This window comes from Dermacentor andersoni, chromosome 6, assembly GCF_023375885.2.
Source record: "Dermacentor andersoni chromosome 6, qqDerAnde1_hic_scaffold, whole genome shotgun sequence".
Classification (NCBI taxonomy): domain Eukaryota; kingdom Metazoa; phylum Arthropoda; class Arachnida; order Ixodida; family Ixodidae; genus Dermacentor; species Dermacentor andersoni.
Genome location: NC_092819.1, coordinates 138,400,384 through 138,425,600, shown reverse-complemented (window position 1 = coordinate 138,425,600; position 25,217 = coordinate 138,400,384). Strand labels below are relative to the sequence as shown.

General features: G+C 47.6%; 1 protein-coding gene across 1 annotated transcript in view; it reads left to right on the top strand.

Moving 5' to 3' along the window:
* LOC126523366 (amine sulfotransferase-like) overlaps positions 1-25,217 on the top strand; it is a 51,265-nt gene that overhangs the window by 11,409 nt on the left and 14,639 nt on the right. Inside the window, exon 2 of the mRNA XM_055066717.1 lies at positions 16,975-17,045. Within this exon, the coding sequence (XP_054922692.1) occupies positions 16,975-17,045 (71 nt within the window). The remainder of the gene's footprint in view (positions 1-16,974; positions 17,046-25,217) is intronic.

The following is a 25,217-nucleotide window of genomic DNA, read 5'->3' as shown; positions in this document are numbered from 1 at the left end:
AAGCAACATTACCCCGAACGCCACCACTGCCACTGTTGAAGATATTGCAAACTGACCAAATATCTTTACTTCCATTCTAGTTAGGTGAAGGAAAAATAAATGCATATTAAATAGCCCATACAACCTCAAGTCCAGGCCAGCATCACTCTCAGGTTCATCGGGATTGTATGTGATAGCACTGCAGGTTGCTCGAAGTGAGATTCTAATGCCGCAAACAGGCTCAATAGCAGCTCCCTCGGTGACCGGTACTCTCTAAGGTAGTGTCGACAACGTCGTCAGCGCCAACCGACGAAGAAACGTATGCTAACTTCGCATAGGATTCCTCTCTTGGGCACAGAGAACTATGAAAACAGTCCTGAAAGACAAGTGCAGAGTGAAGTCGTGGTACCAACACACCCGTAATTATGCAAAAAACATTTCGTAACTGCGATAGCGCAGCACGTCATGCCGCATTTGTACTGGGCGGGCCAACTGCCATGGTTCATATGACGCCACATAGCGATGTATATATGTACGCCGGTACTGAATAAACTGATTCCATTCCCTGTTTGGCTGCGTGATGACGTTATAACAACTGGCGACGAGGGTCTTACATAGCCACGCAAGCGATGGCCTTGGGGCGGGACGGGTGGACAGGCACTAACGGAAGCAAGGGAGCAAAGCTTTCGTCCAGCTTCAAGGCGCTGTACGTGCTCCCGGAGTACGGCACCGCCCACCGAACACCCCCTGCTGAGGCGCTTGGCGACGAGGAACGACAGCGAGACGCAAAAGCCGCTGTATACCGAGCACTACCAGAGAAAGTACTCGGCCACAAGGAATGACAACGGGACTTGGAGCTGGCAGCACGTCCAAGCAAGCAAACGCCAAACCGATGAGTAAAGGATATATGTACTTCTGCCGAAATGCCGCCCCTGGGAAAGATGGCCGAGTTCGACCCGAAAACGCAAAACTTCGAGTCGTACTTGGAGCGTTTTGAACATTTCTTAACGGGTAATGATACCGTCGACGCAAAGCGCCTTCCCGTCTTTTTGAGAGTCATAGGACCAGAGGCTTACGAAGTACGGAGAAGTCTTGTTGTGCCGACAGCCCCGGGAGAAAAGTCGTGCACAGAAGTTAAACGCCTCCTGAAGGAGCACTACAGACCCAGGAGTTGCGTAATAGCAGAACGATGCAAGTTCATCCGGCGCGTACAACAGGAGGGTGAAAGCGTGGAAGGTTTCATCGTGGAACTTAAGCATTTAGCCAGAAAGTGTAACTACGATTACTTATTTCAAGGCGCCCTCTGAGATACGCTGGTTGCTGGCATACGGAACGAAGAGACACAGCGTGCTCTGTTTGCTGAACGAGAGCTGACATTTGATGGCGCTTGCAAAATCACCCTGGATAGAGAACTAGCGGCGCGAGACACTAAGAAAGTGTGGTCAAGAGAACGAGAGGCACCCTTGCTGGTCGTGAAAAGCCGACCACGCCAGTATCAGAGACCAGCCTATCCCAAGCATGTTGAAGCCCACAAGAGCGAAAAATGCGCAAGATGCCGCAGGGGACACTCGTCGGAAGAAGGTTGGTACAAAAACTTTATTTGTCGCAAGTGTTCGGCTGTAAGTCATTTCAAAAGCATGTGCCCAGTTTCTAAAGCGAAGAAAAAAAACATGCATGCGCTCTAGTGTTCTGATGTGGACTCGGAGCAGGGACTGTACCATGTAATTAACACCAACCAATCATCTTATGAAGTGAGTGTGGAAATTGAAGGGCGTTCACTGAATATGCAAATTGACACGGGAGTGTCTGTCACAATTGTCCCGGAGCAAGTATACCTGTCTCAATTTCCACACGTAAAATGTGAACCATGCAAAATGTCGTTTCGCACGTATACTGGGGAGCAAATACAGCTAAAATGGCAGTGTGACGTGGTTGTTAAGTACGACAATCAATTCACGACTCGACCAGTGATTGTTGTAAAAGGCAACGGGAGGAAGTCGCCTGTACTACTGGGACGAAATTGGTTGGGACGTTTGAAGCTTGACTGGCTAGAAAGTGGCCAGACTGCAGTTGAAGACAGAGTTGCGGTGCTAAAACAGAAGTGCCCTTCCGTGTTTACTAAAAAGCTGGGTTCAATAAAAAACTTTGTAGCAAAGATTGTTATGGAACCAGGTACAGTTCGCGTATTTTGCCGTGCTAGACCAGTTCCGTTTGCGTTGCAGGAAGGAGTCGGGCGGCAGCTGCGAGAACATGTGGAAACGGGCGTGCTGCGTCCTGTAATGCGAAGTGACTGGGCTATGCCAGTTGTTACGGTTGTGAAGGAAAACGGCAATGTCCGGTTATGTGGGGATTCTAAGACTACAGTAAAGCCCTCTCTCAAAAGATATCATTACCCCCCACCCAGGCCGGAGGACTTGTACACTGCCTTAGCAGGAGGAAAGGCGTTTACTGTATTAGACCTTTCTTCGGCGTACCAGCAGCTGCCACTCACTATGGAGTCACGACCATTTTTGACAGTGAACACTAGTCTTGGGTAGTTCGAATTTCAGCGCCTTCCTTACCGGGTGGCAAGCGCACCCGCTGTCTTTCGGGCGATGATGGACGAGGTACTTCATGGCATCCCACACGTAGGGTGTTATATGAAGACGTTATCGTCACAGGGACAGATATCGGCGACTGCCAGTAGAGACTAGAACGCGTCTTACAACGCCTCAGTGAATACAACATTATGCTTAACCTGGATAAATGCCGTTTTTTCCAAAAATCGGTTACGTACTTGGGTCACGCAGTGACTGAGCAAGGCATTTACCCTACCGACACAAAGAGCGCAATCTTACAAGCCCCTGAACCCACTACAGTTACTGAGCTTAAGGTGTATTTGGGAATGTGGAATTTTTACTCAAAGTTTTTGAAGAACGCTTTGACTGTAGCAGAGCCGCTTTACCGGCTACTTAGAAAATATTAAAAATGGTCGTGGACAAAGGAGTGCAGCACCGCGTTTAAAGATGCAAAGCACTTGGTAACAAGCAGCAAGGTGCTCACATTCTATGACGTCAAGAAACCGCTCGCAATGTTTTGCGATGCATCGTCATATGGCTTAGGAGCCGTTATCTTTCACGAGACGGCTGACGGTGAAGAAAAGCCAATTGCTTTTGCTTCGCGTACACTGTCGGAAGCAGAAAACGTACGCGCAGTGTGAATGTGAGGCCCTGGCGTTAATCTTTGGCCTAAATAAATTTCACCGGTACCTGCACGGCCGAGAATTCACCATACATACAGACCACCAGCCACTACTCGGGGTACTAAGGCACGATAAGCGTATCGCGACTATCGCTGCCGCGTCTATGCAACGCTGGGCTTTAACCCTCGCACTTTACAGGTACCGGCTGAAATTTAGGAAAGGAAAAAATGTTGAAGTGACAGACGCCTTGTCTAGGCTGCCCCAACCAGGACCGGTGAACGACGAGCCATCAGATTGCATGTCAATCTTTCAGTGCCTCCCGCTGACAGCAGAGGAGATTGCAAGTGCCTCGAAGCGAAGCTTAACTCTATGCCGCGTGGCACAATATACGCTAAAATGGTGGCCTAGACAGCAGGCAGACGAATTGAAATCTTACTATGTTCGCCGCGATGAGCTGTCACTAGAGCAGGGCTGCGTGATGTGGGTCGTAAGAGGGGTAATTCCGGAGGTGCTGAGGGACCGCGCGCTAAACATGCTGCACGAGGAGCACCCTGGCACCAGCCGCAGGAAAATGCTAGCGAGGAGTTTTGTATGGTGGCCAGGAATCAATTTGACCATTGAACAGTACGTTCAATGGTGCAAAATTTGCCAAGCAGTTCAGCCAGCTTCTCGGTCGGTTCCTCTTCACCCTTGGCAATACCCCGCGCAGTGTTGGTCACGCGTCCATGTAGATTTTTCACAGAAGGATACGAACGTATTTCTGGTATTGGTCGACTCATTCTCAAAATGGGTCGAAGTATGGCCAGTCTCATCAACCTCAGCACAAAAAAACATTCCAGAATTTGAGGGTGCTTTTGACGCTTATGGCTTGCCCGAAGTATTGGTGAGTGACAACGGGCCACAGTATTTACAGAACACAGAACGGGCTTTACACCAACGGTGTAAAACACGTTCGTATTCCTTTTTATCACGCAGCATTCAGTGGTGCTGCAGAACGAATAGTACAAACCGTGAAAAGTGCCTTGCTGAAACAGGTGCTCGAGAGTGACGCCTCGGGTAAGCAGCCGACAGTACAACAAAGTATTGATTGTTTTCTCATGGCCAACCGGAACACACCGAGCAGTGTGACGAGCAAATCAACAGCTGAACTATTTTTGAGGCGCCAGCCACGCATAAAGCTTCCACTGCTCAAACCTGATTTTGAAAAAAACCATGCAAGACAAACAGGAAAAACTGCAACATGATTCCGCGATATGATTCCTGGGCAGGGAGTGCAGCTTTGTGGTGGGGGACCAGGTGTTGGTGAAAACTGTGCGTGGTAAACGCGTTTTGTGGTAAGGTGTTGTGATCCAAGTTGTCAGTGCTGTAACACATATGGTGAAAGCGCGCGATCAACTCCGGTTCACACACGGCGATCACCTGCGTCCTGGATATGCTGACCCCGGCGAGACACCCCCGTACGCGGGAGTGGGTGTGAAACAAACGCCACCAAAAGAGCTGCCGGCAGTAGACCGCGCTCCGACACCAAGACAACTGCAGAAAGACCAGTATGGTCTCAGTTCTCCTGGGACGCCGGCAGACCTCAATCGCAGAGCAACACTAGAGCACTACGAATTAGCAGCGCCACCCACACAGCAGCCTGTACCGCGACTTGGCGGAGTGGCCCGTGCCAGCGGCGCCAGCTGAACGGTATAGCTGCACAGATACGGTATCAGCGTTCATCACTTTTTCACGATTTCTCTTCAGCTGTTGAAACGTGATGGTGCCTCGCACCAAGTCAAGAGTTCCTTTTTTCAGGTACAGGTGGCCGCATCCCATCATAGTCAAAGTGGGCAAGAACACGTAGAGTTCAGTTTAAGTATGGCGTGGTAAAACTTTATTCTGGTCCTTCGGACCGTCCGTCAGTACGTAGCGGGCTGCTCCTACGTCGGTAGTGAAATGCCGAGCCTGTCTAGTGCATCCCGGGCCCGATGAACAGCCCATAGATATTTGGAGCCCAGAAATATATCATAGGTCGGTAACGTCAATGCTTGGAATCACTTGCTACCATGTTTCTCATAGCAGGCGTGGAACGTCATAGAAATCATACAATCATACATCATTATATCTGTCAGCGCGAACGCTGTCATATCTTCACCAGCGTCATCAGAATCAAATATACGTCATGGAGAATACTCCGTGGCGGCACTGCACACGAAACACATCAACGCTCAACATTCCAGCTGGTTTCGGATCAAGTTGGTTCAAGTTATATTTCCTGCTACACTGCCGCACTTTATTCGGAACCGTCACTGCACACATATTGGTGGCATTCAAACGGCAACAGTTGCCGTTTTGCATACATGCGAATGCGGCCTGGCAGTACGAAGCCGACTGCTGCGCGAGAGTAAGCGAGAGTTCAAATCCTGGAAAACATTTTGCATACTGTCTAACGTCATCAGCTTATTTTTATCTCCACTGCGGTTCGAACGCCTCTCTCACCGACCTCTAATTACCCCTGGCTTGCGCTGGCTAATTTTACGTTGTGCCTACACAAGAAATCTGATACATTCAGCAGCAGTGCACAGATTTATTTTTCCGCCACCATATACAATAAAAAGCTAGTAGAATATTTCAGGAAATTTAGAAGCGGTTGTGATCAGTTTGTTTCCTAACGGCGGGCAATGCATAATGACTACGCAATAAACTGCTGCCGAACTGTGACGGATTTTCGGTCCTTTGACGGTTTTATGCTGTAGGTTCTAAATCGTCCTACCTTTGCCTAGTCGTAGAATAGAAGTTCCGGCCACGTGACGGACTCATCTAACTATGTCTTGACATGTCTAACCAACACTCTCCTTTAGCCAACCTCAAAAAGCCTCTCTTCTCCGCACGGGAGCTGGACATCTTAGGTCACATCGTGTCCAAGCACGGCGGCCTTCCCTACCCTGGCAAACTTCGTGCGGTCGCGGAATTAAACAAGCCTGCTACAATGAAGGAATTTCGCAGTCTCGTTGTACTACGCTCATATTTTCGACTATTCGTTCGCAATTTCACATCGATCATGTCGTCACTGACACAGCTTCTTCGGCGTGGACAACTCCACCCGTTCTCCTGCATGCGGCGACATGTTTACAACACTGCGTAGTCTTCCCACTTTGGAGTCCTTATTCAGCAGTTTGACGCGGCAGCCGGTACTGAAGAGCATGCAGACACCGGCGGTGTTGGCCGTAGTTTTGTGCTAGTACAATGGAAGCCCGGCTACTCTGAATACGTCTTTGCTTATCTGAGTTGTTCGCTAACGACCGCTGAAACCAATTACAGTTTGATCGAAAAAGAGCGTTTGGTGCTCGTCTGGGAGCTTGGAACGTTCCGCCTGTACTTGTATAGCTGCCCTTTCGACCTAGTCACCCTGTACCCTCCACCATACAGGATTGCATTTGCGTCGTCTACCGCTACGTGCTTAAGTACATTGACGCAAACGACTTGTCCCGATTGCCTTTACCATCCTAGTGCATACGCAACCATTTGTAAACCCAACCGCTGTCACCTCTTGACATGTACAGTGCGATTACCTTACATCCCGTATCATTTAGATTTCCTCCCTCGCTCACCTATTCCTCCTTTCTGTCGTTCACTTCAGCGCCAAGCTCCTCATTTGACCATTCACGATCACATTCCTCCCCTGCTCCACTATAATCCCGACATTGCTGATGGTTGCTAGAAATTCCCAGCATCTTACTATCACATATATGTGCCTCTTTTCACAACGATCCGCTATGTGTCCGGGCCAGAGTTTCTGAGACATACGAACGAATTGGCCATTGCTACTAAACTCGTACAATACGTGCAAATTTATTCGGATGATTGTTTTCTGCTACTCTGACTGCTACCGCCGTAAATCACCACCTCTATGCGCACTCGGTAGCTTACAACCGCTTCCCTGCAGTGCGAAACCATTTGACCGTGTCCGCGTTAACTTCTGCGACCCGCTTCCCATTTCACTGAACGGAAACCGGCGGATAATAGTCGCTCTCGAACACGTGACACGCTACGCCGAACCAACTGAATTACCAGCCACTACACACTCAGTCAAGTCGTGTATAAAATCCTGCATATAACCTGCACTTCTTAACTTTGACGGAGGAACCCCTCGATACCGGCGGTGACCGTGACTGAATCTTAATTGGCCCGCTTGGACTTACGCAAGGGTTCTTTCCAGAAAAACCGCATACATGCACCAGTGTCAGAAATGGCGCCAATAACACTCGTCACCGTATTGCACGATTCTCTATTCCCCTCTTCTGCTACCTTCACAGCTACTGCCGTCACCACCGCCACCAGCTCCCGTCCCCCTTTCTACTCCATTCATAGCTACTACCCTGGCGCCCGTCAAGTCACCGCCGGTATCATGCCCTGTCCCCGTTTTCTCCTGGCGTTGCAGCGCATGGAGATAAAATTACTGCAAAAGTTCCCTAGTAGGGCTTGTCTGACAATGCGTCAGGATTATGTAATGTCGCTCATCGTGCACTTGCAACGAATGGCTGATTGGGCGGCCGAACTAGGCGCACCGCGGCTCATGTTGTCAAAAATGACTGAATGTACTGCAAGTATTGCAAGGACTTGTTGCAGTTACCTAATTGGTAAGCGTGACTAGTCGAAATTATCCTCCTTGGGCTAAATTGCTCTAAACGTAAATATTGTGAATTAAATGAGGTGATGTCATATGAAATATCTTTCATAACCCTTATTCTTCTGATAAGGCTTAATTTGGGTAATCGGAGTAACCGTGATTCGGCGTAGGTCATCCTAGTTGCCGATAATTATTCTTGACCAACCTAAATTAATTTATTGTTATTCAGTTAAAATTATGCTTTAATCAGCTTAGTTACGCTTAATTAATCCTGAATAGCCTTAACCACTTTATATTAATAAAACGACATTAGGCTCACATAATTTTGCCTCGCCTTAGTTATAACCTTGATTGGGGTAAATAATTAGCTAATGGAATTGCACTTCAACAAATAATTATTTACCTAATTAATTTCCGTTTGGTCTTCTTATCCTTCGTTACTCTTAATGTCTTTCGAAGGCTTAATTGATTTCTTCATGATTAATCTTATTAGCCTTTTTTTAATCCTAATTGCTCTAAACAGATCTTCAGTACTGACCATAAAATTCATTAGTCATACTTAGTCATACGGCATTCTCATATATGCCCCCACAGGACCCAATGTATGCTTATAGAGCCAGTCGTCTGCCGCGTTGGGGACACAAGGACACATTTCCTAGGGAAGTGGCCCTAATGTGCGTACGAATTCACAACAAATCACGAGCATCGAGTACTGAAAGGGGAAGAGGAGCGAGTGCAGCTAAAGTGCAACCGGACGCTGAGTTTATATCTCGCGCATGTTGTTGCACTTTGTTGTGATCAAGCGTTCTAGCGATACATTGTCAAGGCATTTTGTGAGTTGTAGATTTAATTTCAATAAAATGTCTGAATGTTTCGACAGAAAAGAGAATGAGATGTAGGTAAAACATATTTCAAGCTCACAAGGGAATAAATATTGGGGGGAATTAATGCATCAATTGGGGGAGTTACTGTGATTAGGCTAGGCTGTAATCTAAGGTTAATTCTTCTGAATCAACGTTAAGCAATAGCGAAGTAACATGTGCGAACTATTGCAAAACATATAGAAAAGTATTGCACTACCTTAACTACATAAAGTTGCAATTTAAGAAATATAATCAAGGGTATTTTGTAGATCTGTATATTCTTTTATGCCAAAGTATTATACAGGGTGCTTCAGCGAACACTTTCAAAAATTCATAAAGGTTCCCTATGGCAGATATCACAACCCTCGTCGATGAGGGGGTCTACTCGAAGCGGCGGACATTACTTGCATGAAAAAATTGAAATATATTATCTAATAATTAACGAAAATTTCGCTAATCAAGTGTCCAAATAATTACTCATTCGTCCTTATTGAAAATTACAGATTGCAGCTCTGGAGTTCGCAAGGTGGATCCACTTATAACTAATTCTCACTAAGACACCAGTTTCCAGAGAATTATTCCCGGACTTTGCGGATAAATGCATTGGCGTACCATTTACTTTGATGCTTGAATGTATTTAACGAAGTTTTGTTAAGAAAGTACCTGGAACGACACTGCATATTTCCGCAATGTTCGGGAAATAATATCTCGAAAATTGTGACATCTTGAAAATAAGTTCCAAGTGGATCCGCTTTGCGAACTCTACGGCTAGAATTTGTAAATTGCAATACCTGACATACGTAATTAGTTAGAAAGTAAGTGAGTGAATGTTTGTAAATTATTTGAATATGTATTTAAATTTCTTGTGCAAGTAAGAGCTAGAACTGCGCTATCAGCCACAGGCAAGCTTTAAAATTTTAAATATGGTAGCTCAAACACCGGGTATGTCTCATGAGGCAGAAAATCCGGCGTGATAAAGCAATGGTATCAAAGAGCATCGGTATCGGTCACGTAATCAGCGTCTTTTTTCACGTCAGTAGTAATACAGAACAAGGTAAATGTTACGACAACCTGAATTCATGGTAATAATTTTTGGTTTTAGTAAAGAAGTGTTTGGAGTCAGAGTGGACAGGTAACCAGCACACAGGCACATACACAAGGGATGACTGTGTTCTTAACGAGACAGCACTAAGATCCCATGCGCCCGAAAATGTGGTTTTGGCGTCGGACTTCGTTACGCGAAAAATCATTCCGACCCACAACGACGCAGGCCCACAGCGTTGCACAGAGGCGTACGTTGCTGAACTTACTGAATGTTCTTAGTAAAATGCGTCAGGAATATCGCAAAGCAACACCTAAGCACAACCTACAGAGAGGATAGCGTCGGATTTTAATTTGAATATACCAGAAGACATAATTTTCTCACGCAGAAACAGAAACGCGAACCTCATTGAGCATTTCTACCATGTAGAGAAGCGTATACCACTCGATTCTTTGCAACCACACTATGGTGGTGCTCGCCGATGGTGCTCACCTCCACGCATGCGCACGAAAGCTGCGGTTGCCGGAAAGTGTGATAAGCAGTCAGAGATCTTTGAGTGCTATCACGTTTCACTCCTAAAGACGAAGCCTAAGAGCCCTCCCAATTTTTTTGCACAAAGATAAGCCTAAAATAGGTTTTTCAGATGGAACGAGACCAACCGCTGTTTCGTACATGCTCGTATCTATACTATAGCTAGTGTATGTGTAATGATACGCATGGAGCAGATAATTATTTTTTTCATGCCGAATGTTCCGTACAAGTATAGCCTTTTCCTTTCAACACTTTAGAGGACATTCGAGGTCGCGCACTCGGAGATAAGTAGCCGCATTGCACACATTTAGAGACAGTCTTTGATAAAGCCTTTCTGTTCATTGCTTGCGGAAAATATGAAAAGAAATTAGGCATATTGAAAACACAAGTTGCAATATACATGCAACGAGCCTTTAGTGAAGCGGTAATTTGTATACTTTCCAAATAGTGGAATTGGGTAAAATTGTGTTTGGTTTTGTTCTGCTCAGCGTGCAAGCTAATGAAATGATCAGGTTGGTCCACCAAATACAACGCAGCTCGTCCTAAACTTGAGAATTATGTACCACTCCTTTCACAGTATACGACTTACCTAAACTGGATGATTAAACAAGAATGGGCCATGGGCGGGCGCACCGAATGATTAAAACAAGTATCAAATAAATCAAACAATCTGTGAAATATAATGTAGTATTCAATTAAAAGTTAGGTGTGCTCTATTAGCCAATGTTGTGTGTTCAGGGGTTATGCAGGAAGGTATTTTTCTATAGCACAAGACAGCGGTGCACATTCTCGTCCTAGAATTAGTCGGCCAGCAGACGCGGGTAACAGAGCCCGTTCGCTGGCACTAGGATTGGGCGTACATGCAGACTTTGTATGCATATCCGCAAGCATATACAGACTCGAGATACCGATCGATGCACCCAGCAGCCATGCTGAAGCCGAGAGTGTAAGCACATGTAGCCTTGTAGATAGGAATGAACTGTTGCTTTCGTGCCAAAAAAAGCTCCCTCCTACAAGCTCATTTGTCAAGTGTCATGTAGGATTTGAAAGGCACCGACGCATCCAAAGCAGCAGAAGACATAAATAGTCTCTACGTCACATAAGGTACGCAGAGCAGTTGACGTAAACACAAGGAAATGCGCACGTCAGCAAGGCAGCCAGACGATCAATATTATTGTAAGTGACAGCGTGGGCCTCGTGATACAGCTTCGTTCCGATTCTTCGCGGCTGCCTTGCCATGAAACTTTTTTCTGTTTCTTGGTATTCGAACATTAGGCCAGCAGCAAGATGTTCGTATCATGTCCTACGATGAACGTCATCGCTTGAAGCGTTGACATCTCCTTCGCGCTTGGATGCAGAGGAGTTGCTAGTCAGGGCTTGCAAGCTAACCCCTCCTGTAGCAAGAGCATCACCACCACCTTAGAGCACACGTACAACTGTGAATACTAAATACTTTCAAGTGACCGCACTCAGACATATATATTGCATGAAGCAAAAATTTAAATGATGGAAAGGGTATGCACGGGCGCCGGTATCGGTGATATTTCAAGCACACTCACAGCAATTTTAGTAAACACCCGAACTAGCACCGTGTGCGGTTAACGACAAAATACAAGGTTCCCAATTGTGGGTATGAGCATGCACACACAAGCAGCAAACAAACGTATTTACAGTTCACGTGTTATCAGAAAATGCAGCCGCCTCATATGAAAAAAAAAAGTAAAGAAAAGAGGGCGCTGAGCAGTCCAATATTGTACTAGAGAAAAAATTCCGCCTAACAAAATGGGTCGCATAATTGCGGGTTCTGTAAATAGGGTTCCGTTATACTGTGAGCCCCACATAGTCCGGTCGCACAGCAAGCGTCGATATCTTTATCGTTTTTCCTGCATGAGCTGCGCTGTTCTGTGTCGCATTTGACTGAGCGTCTACAGTGCAGGATGTCGCATCTTTCGTCCTGCATCACTTCACCTTTCATCGTAGCGTTTTGAGAATTTCTCAGCGAGAGAAAACGCGCTTTCCGTTCAGAAGTCGCTGAAGCTTTAATTTCCGAATACCACATTATCCTTAGAACGAGCACAGCGTATCATCTTCCCACTAACCAGCTTGCCAAATGCTTCAGCTCAACCCTCGCCGATCAGCTGGCGACGTACGTGGCAACCGATAATGGTAATTCGATGTCATTTGGAACTTGGAATTTTATTTGGAATATTCGTATACAAGTCTGCCCTCGAAGCTACAACGGGTTGTTTCCATTTCTTCCTATTGTTAAAACGCGAGCTTTCGAGCACCATCAGTTCCCTGCTTCAATACCAGCCTGATGCTTCTAAATGCCAGCCAGTTTCCGAAGCTGAAACAAGATGAAGAGTGCCACTAGCTCGCACGCAACTTCCCATCGCAGGAGCGACAGCACCCGTAGGAAAACCACGCTGGTTCATTGTCACATTCAAGCTAAGATCCAGGCTCTCTTGTCTGGCTATAACTACTTAGTCGAATTCCTGTGCTTTCCGCAGGACTCATCCCAACTACGACGGCCTTTATCGCGCCTTCTATTGGGCCATTCCAGTAACTGCAAGTTCGTTGCCCTTTGACTACATGTGTCCACTTATATGTCCACGGGCTTGCTCACGTATAGCATCTCAAGCTTGACCCGCTCAACCATGGCCCTCTTCCCTTTTCCACCTAAGCCACCAGGATTAATGTGAGGGTGAATTGTAAAGAAGACGAGCATTTTCCTAACAGCGATGCCAACGCTACCCGCGTTGCTCTTCGCTGGTTCAATTTCTTTTTCTTTTTGAGACTGCGTATGACGGTGCCTCGTATTTACACCTCGACGCGTTCTTTCGAAATCGCACTAACATAAATAAAGTTGACAGTCACTTTGGTATCTTTACGTTATGTGAATGTCATTTAAATTTACCTTAATAAACCCTAATTCCTTTTACTCGACCTAAACTACACTCCCTTTAAAGCGTTATCAGTTTAATTCACTTTACTTCACTGTTCTACAACAAAATTCACCTTAATTCATTTGAATTCACATTAATTACTCATAAGTACTACCAATCAATGCTGTTATACCATTCAATAAATATTGTATGAGTATTGAGGTCATACCAGACTCTACTGAGGTGGCATCCTCCCTAAAGCATGCATCGTCATGGCCCCAACGACGCACACGCTGTCACGCGTTTACTCAGCCAGATGGCTGCTACGTGGCGTGTCTAATGACGCAAACACCACGCACAGCTTTAGTCAGGCAATGCCGTGGATCCGCCTTAGCATCGAGGAAGCATGCTCGTCTCGCACCCAGACTGCAATTAACCTAATCTCATATTCAAAGACATTACTACTTTTACAAGATCCTCCCCATAAAATGTGACGTCAATTAGATCATTTTAGAAGTGCTTTTACGCTATATCTAATCAATCCTTATCAGTCTTTATCAACCTTATCGGTCGTTATCAGAACCTTATCAACTATTATCGGTCCTTATCGGACTCGATGTGACCCATATCAACCGTTATTGGTCCTTATCAACCTTATCAATATTTTTCCGACAATTATATGCGCTTATCCGCGTATCACTCCTTATAACCTTATCCACTCGCGTCAAAGTATAATCAACCGTAATGAAACCAAGATAACCCCTCATCACCGATTATCATCCTTATCAACTAATTAACTGCTTACCTGCCAGTGTTGTGTGACGCGAAGTGCATGAGCCCTCAGAGATTGGTGGCATTGGGGTCGATGAAAAAACACGCCAACAGACGGCGCATTCGGCGACCCCCGAAACACATGGGGAATGTGGCGTGTCGGGCATTAAATTTTCTCAAACTCGGAATTTTCCTGATGTCTGCAATGATCAAAGTCGGCTCAACATGTGGTCCTAGACATCGCTTTCATTCAAACATCACCAAATATTTCAACAAAGCCTCCAGAGAAGCTGTTGCCCTATGAGATTTTTTTGCACCACCGGCACAACACATGCACATGGTTCAGATACATTCAGATATATTCACCTTCTGCACGCGTGGGTATTCAGCCAAGTGGCTGAGATACCAGCCTTCCAAGCATGGAGTCGTAGGTGCAAAACTCAGCACCGCTAGCGCTGTAATGCGTAAGCATTTCTATACGTACCTAGCGATAAATCTGTCCGTCACCTAAGGCTACGAATGTCTCTTACCCCATTAAGCAATGGCTCATACTCAAGTAAAGCAGTGGCTACAAGCGTTCACTAAAAGGAAGCGAATAGTGCATGCATTCAATGGAATCGCCCCCACAACGCACGCTAAACAGCATACGTCTCAATAAAGAACAAGCTGAAAACAAGCATCCGAGCCACCAATAAAGCGTTGCATAGCCCCTCAGCAAATGTAGTGATGCTTTTGCCACAACTTCGGTAATTTAATGCTAATTCACCTTTATTACCACTGAAGGCCTTGGGCTGGACTCCTACCAAAGGTTGAGGATTCGAGTGCCCTAGTTTACTATATCTCAATTAAATATGCCTACTTAACTTTATCTTAATAAACACCATGTTCGTGGGTTCGGGTGCCGTAATAAACTATATCTTAGTTAAAATGTTATATCATTTTCTCTATGGAACATTATAAGCGAACAGCCGGTGAGGGTTGATAAGGGTTTATACTGGTCGGATCAAGTTCCTAACATAGTTAATGACACCGGACGGCGTGGAGATGAGCAAGCGGCACAAGGCTTGCACGTACTTAGAGAACTTCCAGAGGATTTTCGGCGTTAATTTTCTTCCTTCAAAATTTATTTCGTTTTACACAATGAATTCTTCCTACCGATTCCTTTTACGTGATGGATGGACCTGTTTCCTCATTTGGGAGGCATAGAAATTCTGACGAATTGAGAATGAAAACCATGGCCTGATAAGTTTAAACTTGCTAATATTGCTCACAGGTAGTCTACCAACTTTAGTTTCTCCTAAAAAATCCCCGCCCGAACACTCCCTTCAGTTCGTTAACCAACGAAGCTGAAACTTGTGGCTCCGGTTTTTATCGTTCGATTATCCACGGCAGTTCAATAAACGACGGCTTGGTAGGCTGCCGGATCCTCGGTGTGCAGTTGCTGCTTGCGCTCGGCTGCAAGAGCCTGTTCTTGGCCCGGGCTGCAGCATCGTCACGGCGTAGACGACCTCGTTCTCTGTTATGCTAACGACTTTGCTGATCGAAAGCTGCCTTCTCAAAAGAAGTAAGTATGACGCATAGCCCACACATTTCGGGCCCGGTGAAAAACGGCTGCGTTCGCGCTAGGTTGCGACGGAGAGCAACAACGTCACTACTGGCGCACTTAATCCACCACCACCGGCATAGCATAAGTCTTTTTCCCTCCGACCCATGCCGTCATGTTACCTGGCCCGACTGCCATAGAATCTAATGGGGATGCTGCCGTGTAGGCAACAGTGATTTCGACGTCGCCGCTTTCATCACGCAAGCCATGTCGATTGAAATTTTGGGCCATGTAGCACGACGTCATAACCAGGCCTCGTGCAATCAAGCGGGGGTTGGCCATTCGCGCGCTTCTCTTTCTCTCATTTTGTTTTCGCGCATGCGCATGGGATTGCGCCGGTGGAGTTTTCGGCGTACAGGCGACCGACGGATGGACGGACGGACGGACGGATGGCTAGCCATATACAGCTTCGCTGCAAAAAATGTGAATGGCGCTGACGGCACGGTTCTGGTTATCAGGCCATGGTCATGATTGAAACGATTGGCTCGATGATATAGGACACCTGTCAAGATCTTCAACAGCTCAATGAAGCGAACACGCAGCTGTTCATGTTGGGGGCTATCTACAGGCTCTCTAAACTTGAACTAATGGCAATTTTAGTCAAGATTCTATGTTATCTATGAAATAGTTGCTTGTACAAAGGGTTTGTCCGTTTGGTGGACACAATGTTTTGGGACAAATTAGAGTCATCATACGCAAAAATAACAAAAACTTCTTATTTAACTATCTTGCTATCCCGATTGTGCTATATTTGTATATTGTGTATATTTGAAACATTAAGACAACAGTATTTGAAAATAACTTCAGTTTGCTTAATTTTTCTGGGGTAATGTGAAGGAAGCCCCGAGTTTGGCAAAGTTCGGTATCTCCGCGAGCTGGCGCGACGCTCTGAAATGAACAAGCGAAAGGTGTCAAGACATGATTGGATTGGAGCCAACTTTATTTCCGCGTGCAATTCAACCACCGGCACACCGCTATTCGATTATCTAGATTCCCTGTTGGGCTATCATCACTAGGGCGTTACTTCATGGACGGCCTAAAAAAATTAGTTACATGGTCGAACCATCCATGCTTTCCCTCATTTGTTTATCGTTCCACCCTGTACATTACCTTTGCAAGTAAGTTATATAAGAAAGGCGCCGTTTCGTCCAAAAGGCGGATCATCAATTAGCACATTAGTAGTTAGCTGTACGAAGTAAGCATAGTAGTTTTATCGGCCGTATAAACATGTAAACAAGATAACATCACGCTCGATGACTGCGGAAACTAGCTGGGAAAACGCTGGAGTGAGCAATCGCGGAAGCAGCAACGAGTGATTCGACCTTCTCGCACCTGTGGCTTCAATCGAAGGAAACAACGGAATTCATCGCATACTAACCTGGCGGCACTACGCGGACTCTGCAAACATCGCAGATCGCTGCGAAGATGAAGCCCGCACGGGCGCGCACTTTGTTCTGGCCGTAGATCGCTTTCAAGATAAGTTGCCCGCACTGCCGCCCTTGTACAGCAGCCGCCGCAGAAGAATGCCCCGCCCATTTCCCCCGTCTCACCTCCGTGCCTCGCGCATGACACAAGAGGGTACGCTTCAACCCGCGTTCCTCTCTTGAACACGCGAGATTGAACCGCGTTCGGCCGGCTCACCCTCGCACGCTTTCACTCGCACATACAGCATACGGTGCGCGGCGATGATTTTATCACCCTAGGACTTTATAAAGAACCTCATGGCGACACCGACGCAAGGAACGCGCATGGAGTGTACATATAATCCTTACCGCATTCCAAAAAAGAGAATCGGTTGGCGTGAGAATGCCCCACGTCTGCACTGTTCGCATTCGACGGTGGATAGGCAATGTTCGAAAGATGAGACACGTCCGGGAGGTTCCCCAGAAAGGCGTGGCAAGTGACTTGAGCTGATTGTCCCATAGGAGTAGACAGAGGGATAGTCACTTAATTGCGTTATTGTGATAGCTAAAATCGGCACTGCAGCGTCAAATTCCCCATTCGTCTGTGTTTGAAACGAAAATGTGACATGTGCAGGGTGTGCTCGTGCTTCCATTCATGGTTTTAACTCGACATTTTGTTGTCTGTTGCATTGGCGCATTCCGCGCTCTCTTTATTCGCTGACTGCCGTCGAGCGAACTCAGGCAAGCTAGAAACTCGGGGCATCCTTCACAGCAGCCCTGGAGCGCTTCTGTTCTGAAATATTCATCATCTAATTGGCACTCCGTCATCTCATTTTTCATTCAGAGGCGTTAATTTCGATACGTCAACGCCCTACTGTGACGCACTTTAGTGCACTTTGAACACCGTTTGGAAGCTGAGCAACGCTGATAACAAGAGCAACTTGCTCACGACTGGCAAAAACAAGCGACTACTGACTTTCTTCCTTTTCTTATGGTTCCACCACCCGCAGTTGCCTTTTCCTTTTACCTATATGCGTAGTTCATGCATACAATGATATTTGAACTGACGTAGGCAGTAGGCTGGGCAAATTAAGCATTACTACTTTGAAATGATTAGAGCATAAAACAGTGCCATAAGGCTCCTTCGAATCACAAGGTGCGCAGCAGCCGTTTCTTATCATCCGGAAGATACGCGCTGTTGCAAAAAATCTGACATCTAACGAAGCAGCCGAAACGTTAACCGATGACTAATCCGAGATTGGGTATACTGTACAAAACAGGTACGTGGCTAAGTGTTTGGATAGCCCGTTTGCTTTAAACAAAAACAGCAACTGACCTGTACTTTTCTAACAGTGTGGCATCGTGGGCCATGCGCAAAGTGAAATGCGAGACGTGCGCAAATAACTCGTGGACAAAACGTTTCCCTCACGCCATGGCTACCATGGTATCTGCCACGATTGATTTGTCTCAGTAAGTCAGCTCACTGCCCGATGCTGACCGTCAGTGGTATGTCGAGAAGCTCTTCACCTGTGGCGAGAGAGAGAGAGAAACAACTTCATGTAGTCGCCTGCAGAACGACACCATGACTAAATGGCGCCGTGACGCGGGCCCTGACGTCTTCTCAGCGGGTGGTCTCTACTCAACTCCAGCGCGTGTTACTCCCGCGGTCGGTCGCCCTGAGGGGCAACGTTCCGTCGGTTTCGCTCGGCCTTTGTCTTTCAAGAGCCGCCGAGACCTGCTGGACGGCCCAGGCTTGGCTTTCGTGATCGTAGCATTCCGCCGCAGCCGCGAGTCGCGGCGGAATTGTTCTACTTGTCGAAGCTTCATCAGGAAACTTCGTGCAATCCCATAGGATGTGCGTCAGGGTGGCCCTCTCCCGCTGGCACACGCGGCACACATCACTCACATATAATTTCGGGTATAGATGAGTCATTAACACTGGGGTGGGTAAAGAACCAGTTTGCAAATGTCTGAACAGCACCGCCTCCGCTCGGCTCAGCCCCGGGTGCGGGGGTGGGAAAGTCCTTCGAGCCAGGCGGTGGAACTGTGTAAGTTCGTTGAACGTCGTCATGCGGTCCTTGGCACTACACCACGTTGGACGGTCGGTTGCAGCGGCGCGGTTGGTTAGCGCTCGCGCCACTGCGTGTGCCGTCTCGTTGTGGTTATCGTGCTTCTCGGACGCATCGTTGCCCGCGTGCGCCGGGAACCACTTGATTCTAACATACCGATTCTCTCGTTGCAGGTCAGCCGAGCACAAAACGCGCACAGCCTCACCACACACTTTGCCCTTTGCGTAATTCCGCACTGCACTTCGCGAATCGCACAGCGCCGTCTGGCACCCGGGGTCGGCAATGGCCAGGACAATGGCCACCTCCTCCGCCTGACACGCCTCGCGGACCCGTAAGCTCGCCGCTGCCCTCGTCGCGCCGGACGACGCCTCGATGACGGTAGCTACGAACGCCGCGCAGTCTCCCTGGTATTCTGCCGCATCCACGAACCTTGCGAGCGCAATCCTAATTCTTACCTCAAACCAAAATCCTTACCTCATAGATAGCTAGAAAAACGATCCGAAGTGTCGGCAGAACGTGCTATTTGGTGAAATGTGACAGTTAACCTCGTGAACGCATCTGGACCATGCACTACGGCAGCATTAGAATCGTACCTCTTGCTTAAGACATATGGCCTTGCCAAGGAGGGACATGTCGGACATCTGGTTCAGCTCACTCAGCAATGAGGGTGCAGAAGATTGAGATCTACGGCCCCGATAAGGGAACTCGATAACGATTGCATGAATTAGCATGGAGCAAAATAGTGATCGGAAATGCCCATGTTGCAGCACTCTACTGTTGCGATTCGGCGTTTGAAGATGCGAATCTACTTTCGTGTTGGAGCAGTAAGGGAACTTGAGGCAGGGTGCGATTTTCAGGACGTTTGACAAACACGTTTATATTTACATATGTACAAGAAAATTCCATGTAATACAAAAATGTCATGAAGAAGTTGTAGCAGCCGATCACTCCCGCCGTCCGTTGCTTCTTTTAAGCCTTGCGTGATCACTATTCAGTCACTGCTTCCAATCCGGCGTCTGGAGACCAATGACATCAGGTCGAACCAACCTGGAGTTTGGTTGCCCTTTCCCTAAAAGAGTAACTTGGTCGAAAACGCACGCGCATCACTGGACACAAACGGGGACAGGAGGGGAACGTACGCTGACTCCGATCGCACACTGACTCCCTCCCCGGCGTGGACATGCCAATTTGGGCAGCTGACAGGTGATGGCCGTATCAATGCACTGACCGGGTCTCCGGCTTGGACATGCCAATTTGTGCGACTGACAAGTGATGGCCGTATACATGCTAATTGCTCAAACCTCTGCTGAACGAAGTACTCCGGCGCTGGTCATAAATCATCCGTTTTGAGAACCATTTTCACGAGGCCGTGGGCCCATTCGTTATAATCAGGCGAGCCGTGACCGGAGGTTGTCGTGGTGCGGATGGCCGATCGCAACACTACCTAGAACTGACCCTGCCCGAATCAAAAGGGCCTGGGTGACAAGGGCATCAGCCGGCACGGCAGGAAGTTTAAATGGTTGATGCTACAGTAGCGAACCGCTGTCCACATAGTTTGCAATATTCTAATACGATATGTCAAGAGCTCCTCAAATGTCATGCGCTGCTTTCATAACCTGAATTTCAACGTGACTGCATTTGCTCCAGCAGTTCTTTCCTGTGTTTGGGCTCTAGATTAGCGTCATTAATCATGAAAGCAGCAGCACATTGCCAAAACAGCAGCCCCTGAGTTAGATATTTGGAGAAAAGCGTGAGTCACTATGCAGATTCTGCTGGCGTCAAACAGCTGTATTTGTTGCGGCGCCTTGCCAGCACCCACGTTTCTTGCCGCTTGCCGCTTGGTAAACGGAAAAAGCCGATGTTACTGTCTTTTTTCGTGCAATTGATGCATCCAGAGGTATGGCCAACTGGCTCGTCGGACATGGAAAAAAGACATAAGCAAATGAAGAGAAAAATAACACGAACAGTACACGAAGCTGCCAGCGTGTGTCGACTTGCCGATGGCGTACGTTTCCCACCAAACACTCCAACGTGCACCGAAATATCACATTACCGATTTGTCGTGACGTAGGCCGGAAGAGGTATGTTTTCACGCTTGTTTGACTTGGACATTGCTAAGGCACATACTGAATGGTGTTTATAATTACAACGATAGATGCTACAGGCATACTTCGCAGTCGGTAATGCCCACCATTGTTCGTCACATGAACCCCAAAATGGTTTAATAGAAGTTTCAACACAAAAACAAAATCCGCCAAAGGCCATCTCACTATTTCTTCTGAAGCTGTTGCGTTTAGTACGTGCCACCTTACCCGATTGAGATAGCAAAGCCCAGAACTGGGAATCGCCCAATGTGCCCGCAACTTTCGTATTTCAAGTATGTTTCAGAACCAAACGTTTCTATTAAACAGATGTTAAAATACGGGCGCCTTGAGTATTTTAATAGATAGGGGGAGAGGTTAGAAAGCAAATGGTTTAGCATATCACTACAGGTTTAAGATCTAACAAGATAATGCATAAAGAGATAAAAGAGTCAGTGCCTTTCCACTCTGTGAATAAGGACGACCAGCGAAGCAGCGTATGCGGGCCCCTCAATGGCGAACTGCACCTCCACTGCATGTCGGCCAGACATTGCACTATCTTCGGGATCGGCCCACGTAAGGGGAGTACTTAACGCCTGCTTTACCTCCACCGCGGGTCAGTACGGTATTGCGCCATCTTCGGGATCGGCCCACGTTTGTGTCTGCACACGAATACGATCCTGGGAAACTAGCCCTAAACAGCTTCGCTGTTAAAAACAGTGCACACGAATTCACTCGCACAAACACTAAGAAAACAGCAAAAGTAAGCATCATGAAATGCACAAAGTAGAAAGTGCAGCACGCTCACGCAGATAAAGAAGATGATATCCATCTCTGTGGTGCCGCCAAAGGTACAGAGATAATTAACTCTTTGTTTGTCGAACGTGCCGCAAAGCGCCACTATCCACTTTGTGCATGCAATGCTGACCTTTTCAAAGCTTTTGAGCGAGTGGATGCGTGTGCAGTTTTTAATTTCTTTTCTCTTGTAATTTTTTCTCATGATTACATTAAACCAGTCGTAGCATGCCTAGCCTATTGCTCGGCAAACCTCTCGGCATGTTATTAAAATTCTTCGCAACAGGGTGCCCGTATTTTGACATCTGGTTTATATGTTGTTTCCCTGTGATAAATACCTAAATATGCAAGTTGTGTACCCGGTGGGTGGGCTTTGCGTTGTGAATGAAATGCAAGTTCATGAGCCTGTTGCCCTAGGCCAGTGGTGCGACATAACGCAGCACCAGCATTCTGGGCCATCAGTCTAACTCGCAGGACACAAATGCGAAATATAATACCGTTTTGTTCGCCTCCTGTGCCTATGGTGCAAGATAGTAAGCAACTTCGTTGTCTTGGTTGAAGTGAGACAGACAGACAGACAGACCGACAGACAGACAGACAGACAGACAGACAGACAGACAGACAGACAGACAGACAGACAGACAGACAGACAGACAGACAGACAGACAGACAGACAGACAGACAGACAGACGGACGGACGGACGGACGGACGGACGGACGGACGGACGGACGGACAGACAGACAGACAGACAGACAGACAGACAGACAGACAGACAGACAGACAGACGGACGGACGGACGGACGGACGGACGGACGGACGGACAGACAGACAGACAGACAGACAGACAGACAGACAGACAGACAGACAGACAAACAGACAGACAGACAGACAGACAGACAGACAGACAGACAGACAGACAGACAGACAGACAGACAGACAGATAGATAGATAGATAGATAGATAGATAGATCACGCTATCACGAAGAGCATGGAGACGCAGCGGAAAGAAGAAGCGCCGAGCAGTGCAGACGTTGCAGCATTGGCTTTGTTTTTTTCCATGCTCTGTCGTGTGTCACCGATCTCGTGCGGATGTTACGAGAGATGGGGTCGGGAGACGCAGGGCAGCACAGCAAACACATTTTAATCACACTCAAAACTTATTTGACTCAAAACATAACACAATGAAGGAATGGTAACACTTATATAACCGAAATATGCCCTTACCCCATCTACGATGGTCCTAGGCGTTTTCTCTGCGAAAGTCAGGCGACCCTAGCATTTGTCAAGCTGCTCTAGCAGCTTTTCGCCAGGAAGCCGTCCAGATGCTTCTGGGAAATAAAATTGAATTGAATTGAAATTGAATGCTATGCCGCTATCAGAAATGAACATTCTTACAGGCTTTTGTCATCGTACGTTTCTTCCGAGTCCGATGCGTGTCGGATCATCTTCATAGTCGGTGTTCTCGCCGACGCCGTCAACTCGTCCGTCTCTCATGCCAGTGTTCCGAACAGCGCCGGTGACCTGGCACTCCGGCCTCACTGGTTAGGCCTAACTCCTCGTTCCGCCGCTGCTTCTTCGACGGCCGACGAGACGCCCCGGGGACTATCGCCCGTGCTGGTCTGCCTCTGAAGGGGCGTCCTTCCTGGAGTACCCAGAACTGCCGTTAGAGGGTGCAGCTGGTCCAAGGACCCTTGCTAGAACGTCGCCGAGGTAGACGGCCACACCCTGGATCGCCAGCGTCACCGACTTGACTGAACCTCCATGGCTGCCGTCGCCAGTGCAATATTAACGCTACAACCCTCTTGAAGAGGCCCAGAGCCGCGTCGATAATCCCAGCTCAGTGTCGTTTCTCTCTCGATCACAGATCGGGTCGCGCGCCTCTCGTGCTGTTCGGACCGATACGTGAACCTCGTCCTCTTATTCCTTTCTGCGCCGCATAGCTCTTACAGACGACGTGTTCCACTCGCCAATTTTTAGAGTACAACTAAAAGAAGCATATCACTGGATCCGCGAAGCGATGGCGAATCGACGGACATCAAGATTCTAAGTGGGGCTTGTATTTTCACAATTTTACGGGACTTTTTCGGCTCCTACACGCCACGTTAACCATAGCTATCAGGAGAAGGGCCTTTGTTGGGCCTGGTAAGCCCACTTGCTCGCCGGCATGGTGGGTGCAAACATAGAAGATGAAGATTTTGCTGGAAATGAAGGAAACAATGCTCAGGATAACTTCGGTTGGCAAGTCGCGGCTGGCCGAAGATCATGAGCAACCACAAAGGCTGCGGATGAGGAGAAAATATTGCCACGTAATTAGCGACAGCATGGCGTCAAGGGAACCGCCGTCGGTGGATTGGTTAAAAATCAAGTTATCAAAGCTTCGAGGATCCCTCAACTATCTGAGGAGCACAAAATATCATTATGCGACCTCGAGGAGGACTCAATTTGAACAAGATGAGTACCACCACGATTGTTTCTGCACGAGGCTCCAGGCCTAACGGAAGAGGAGGCCCGTGAAGATGTTGTCTGCCGAAACATCACTAAAGTATCATCGTAGCGAGCACACCTAAGCCCGTACATGCGGCGAAGTACGTTAGAATCAAGTCCTCAAGAATATGGAAGCGAGGTAAATGCATACAAAGCAGCACCACATGCCACGTGCAAAGGTGTCATCCAAAGAGTGGACATTAGAGAGTCGCAAGCTATGATAAGAAATATCGTGCATGACTTTAACCTGCTGGCGCTGGCCGCCAAGCGCACCAAGACGTCAGGATAGGTCATTGTACTTTTCGATGGCCTTAAAGTGCCCAATTGTGTCAGATATGGATCCACACTAGTGAGATGCAACCTTTACAGGAAGCAATTCGAGGTTTCCATCACCTGCGGAAGAGTCGAACACTGTTCTGATGTGCGTTACACACCTGACTTTCTTCAGTGCAGGGAATGTGTGACTCGCAACCCAGGAGATGAACATATTTGTGTATCTAACTGTGAATCTTGTGAAGGTGGTCATCCTACCCGTGACAAGTTTTGCAAGCTAAGATTTCAAATCCCTTACGTCATAAGACTCCATCGAAGAGACCGCAACAGGACTCGGTCGTCAACAAGAGCGCAGTCGGAGGCGCAACAGCTGGCACCTAACCACCGCCCCGAGGACACGGAGCACTCATGCCCCAGAAGTTGCACCAGGTCCAGGCATCGTTCGCTATCCAAGGAGAGAAGTCGCTCCAAGCCAAGGGAAGCTCAGGTGCGCTTCGTGCAAAGGGGCTAAGGGGCAGGGACCCCTGTTGAGAAGACTCGAGGAACCACCTGGGCTGACAAAGGGAAAGGTACGGCGGGGGTTGCTGGGGGCGCCTCGGCAGCTGTGGCTGGTGACCATGATGTCAGAATAGAGCAATTAAGCA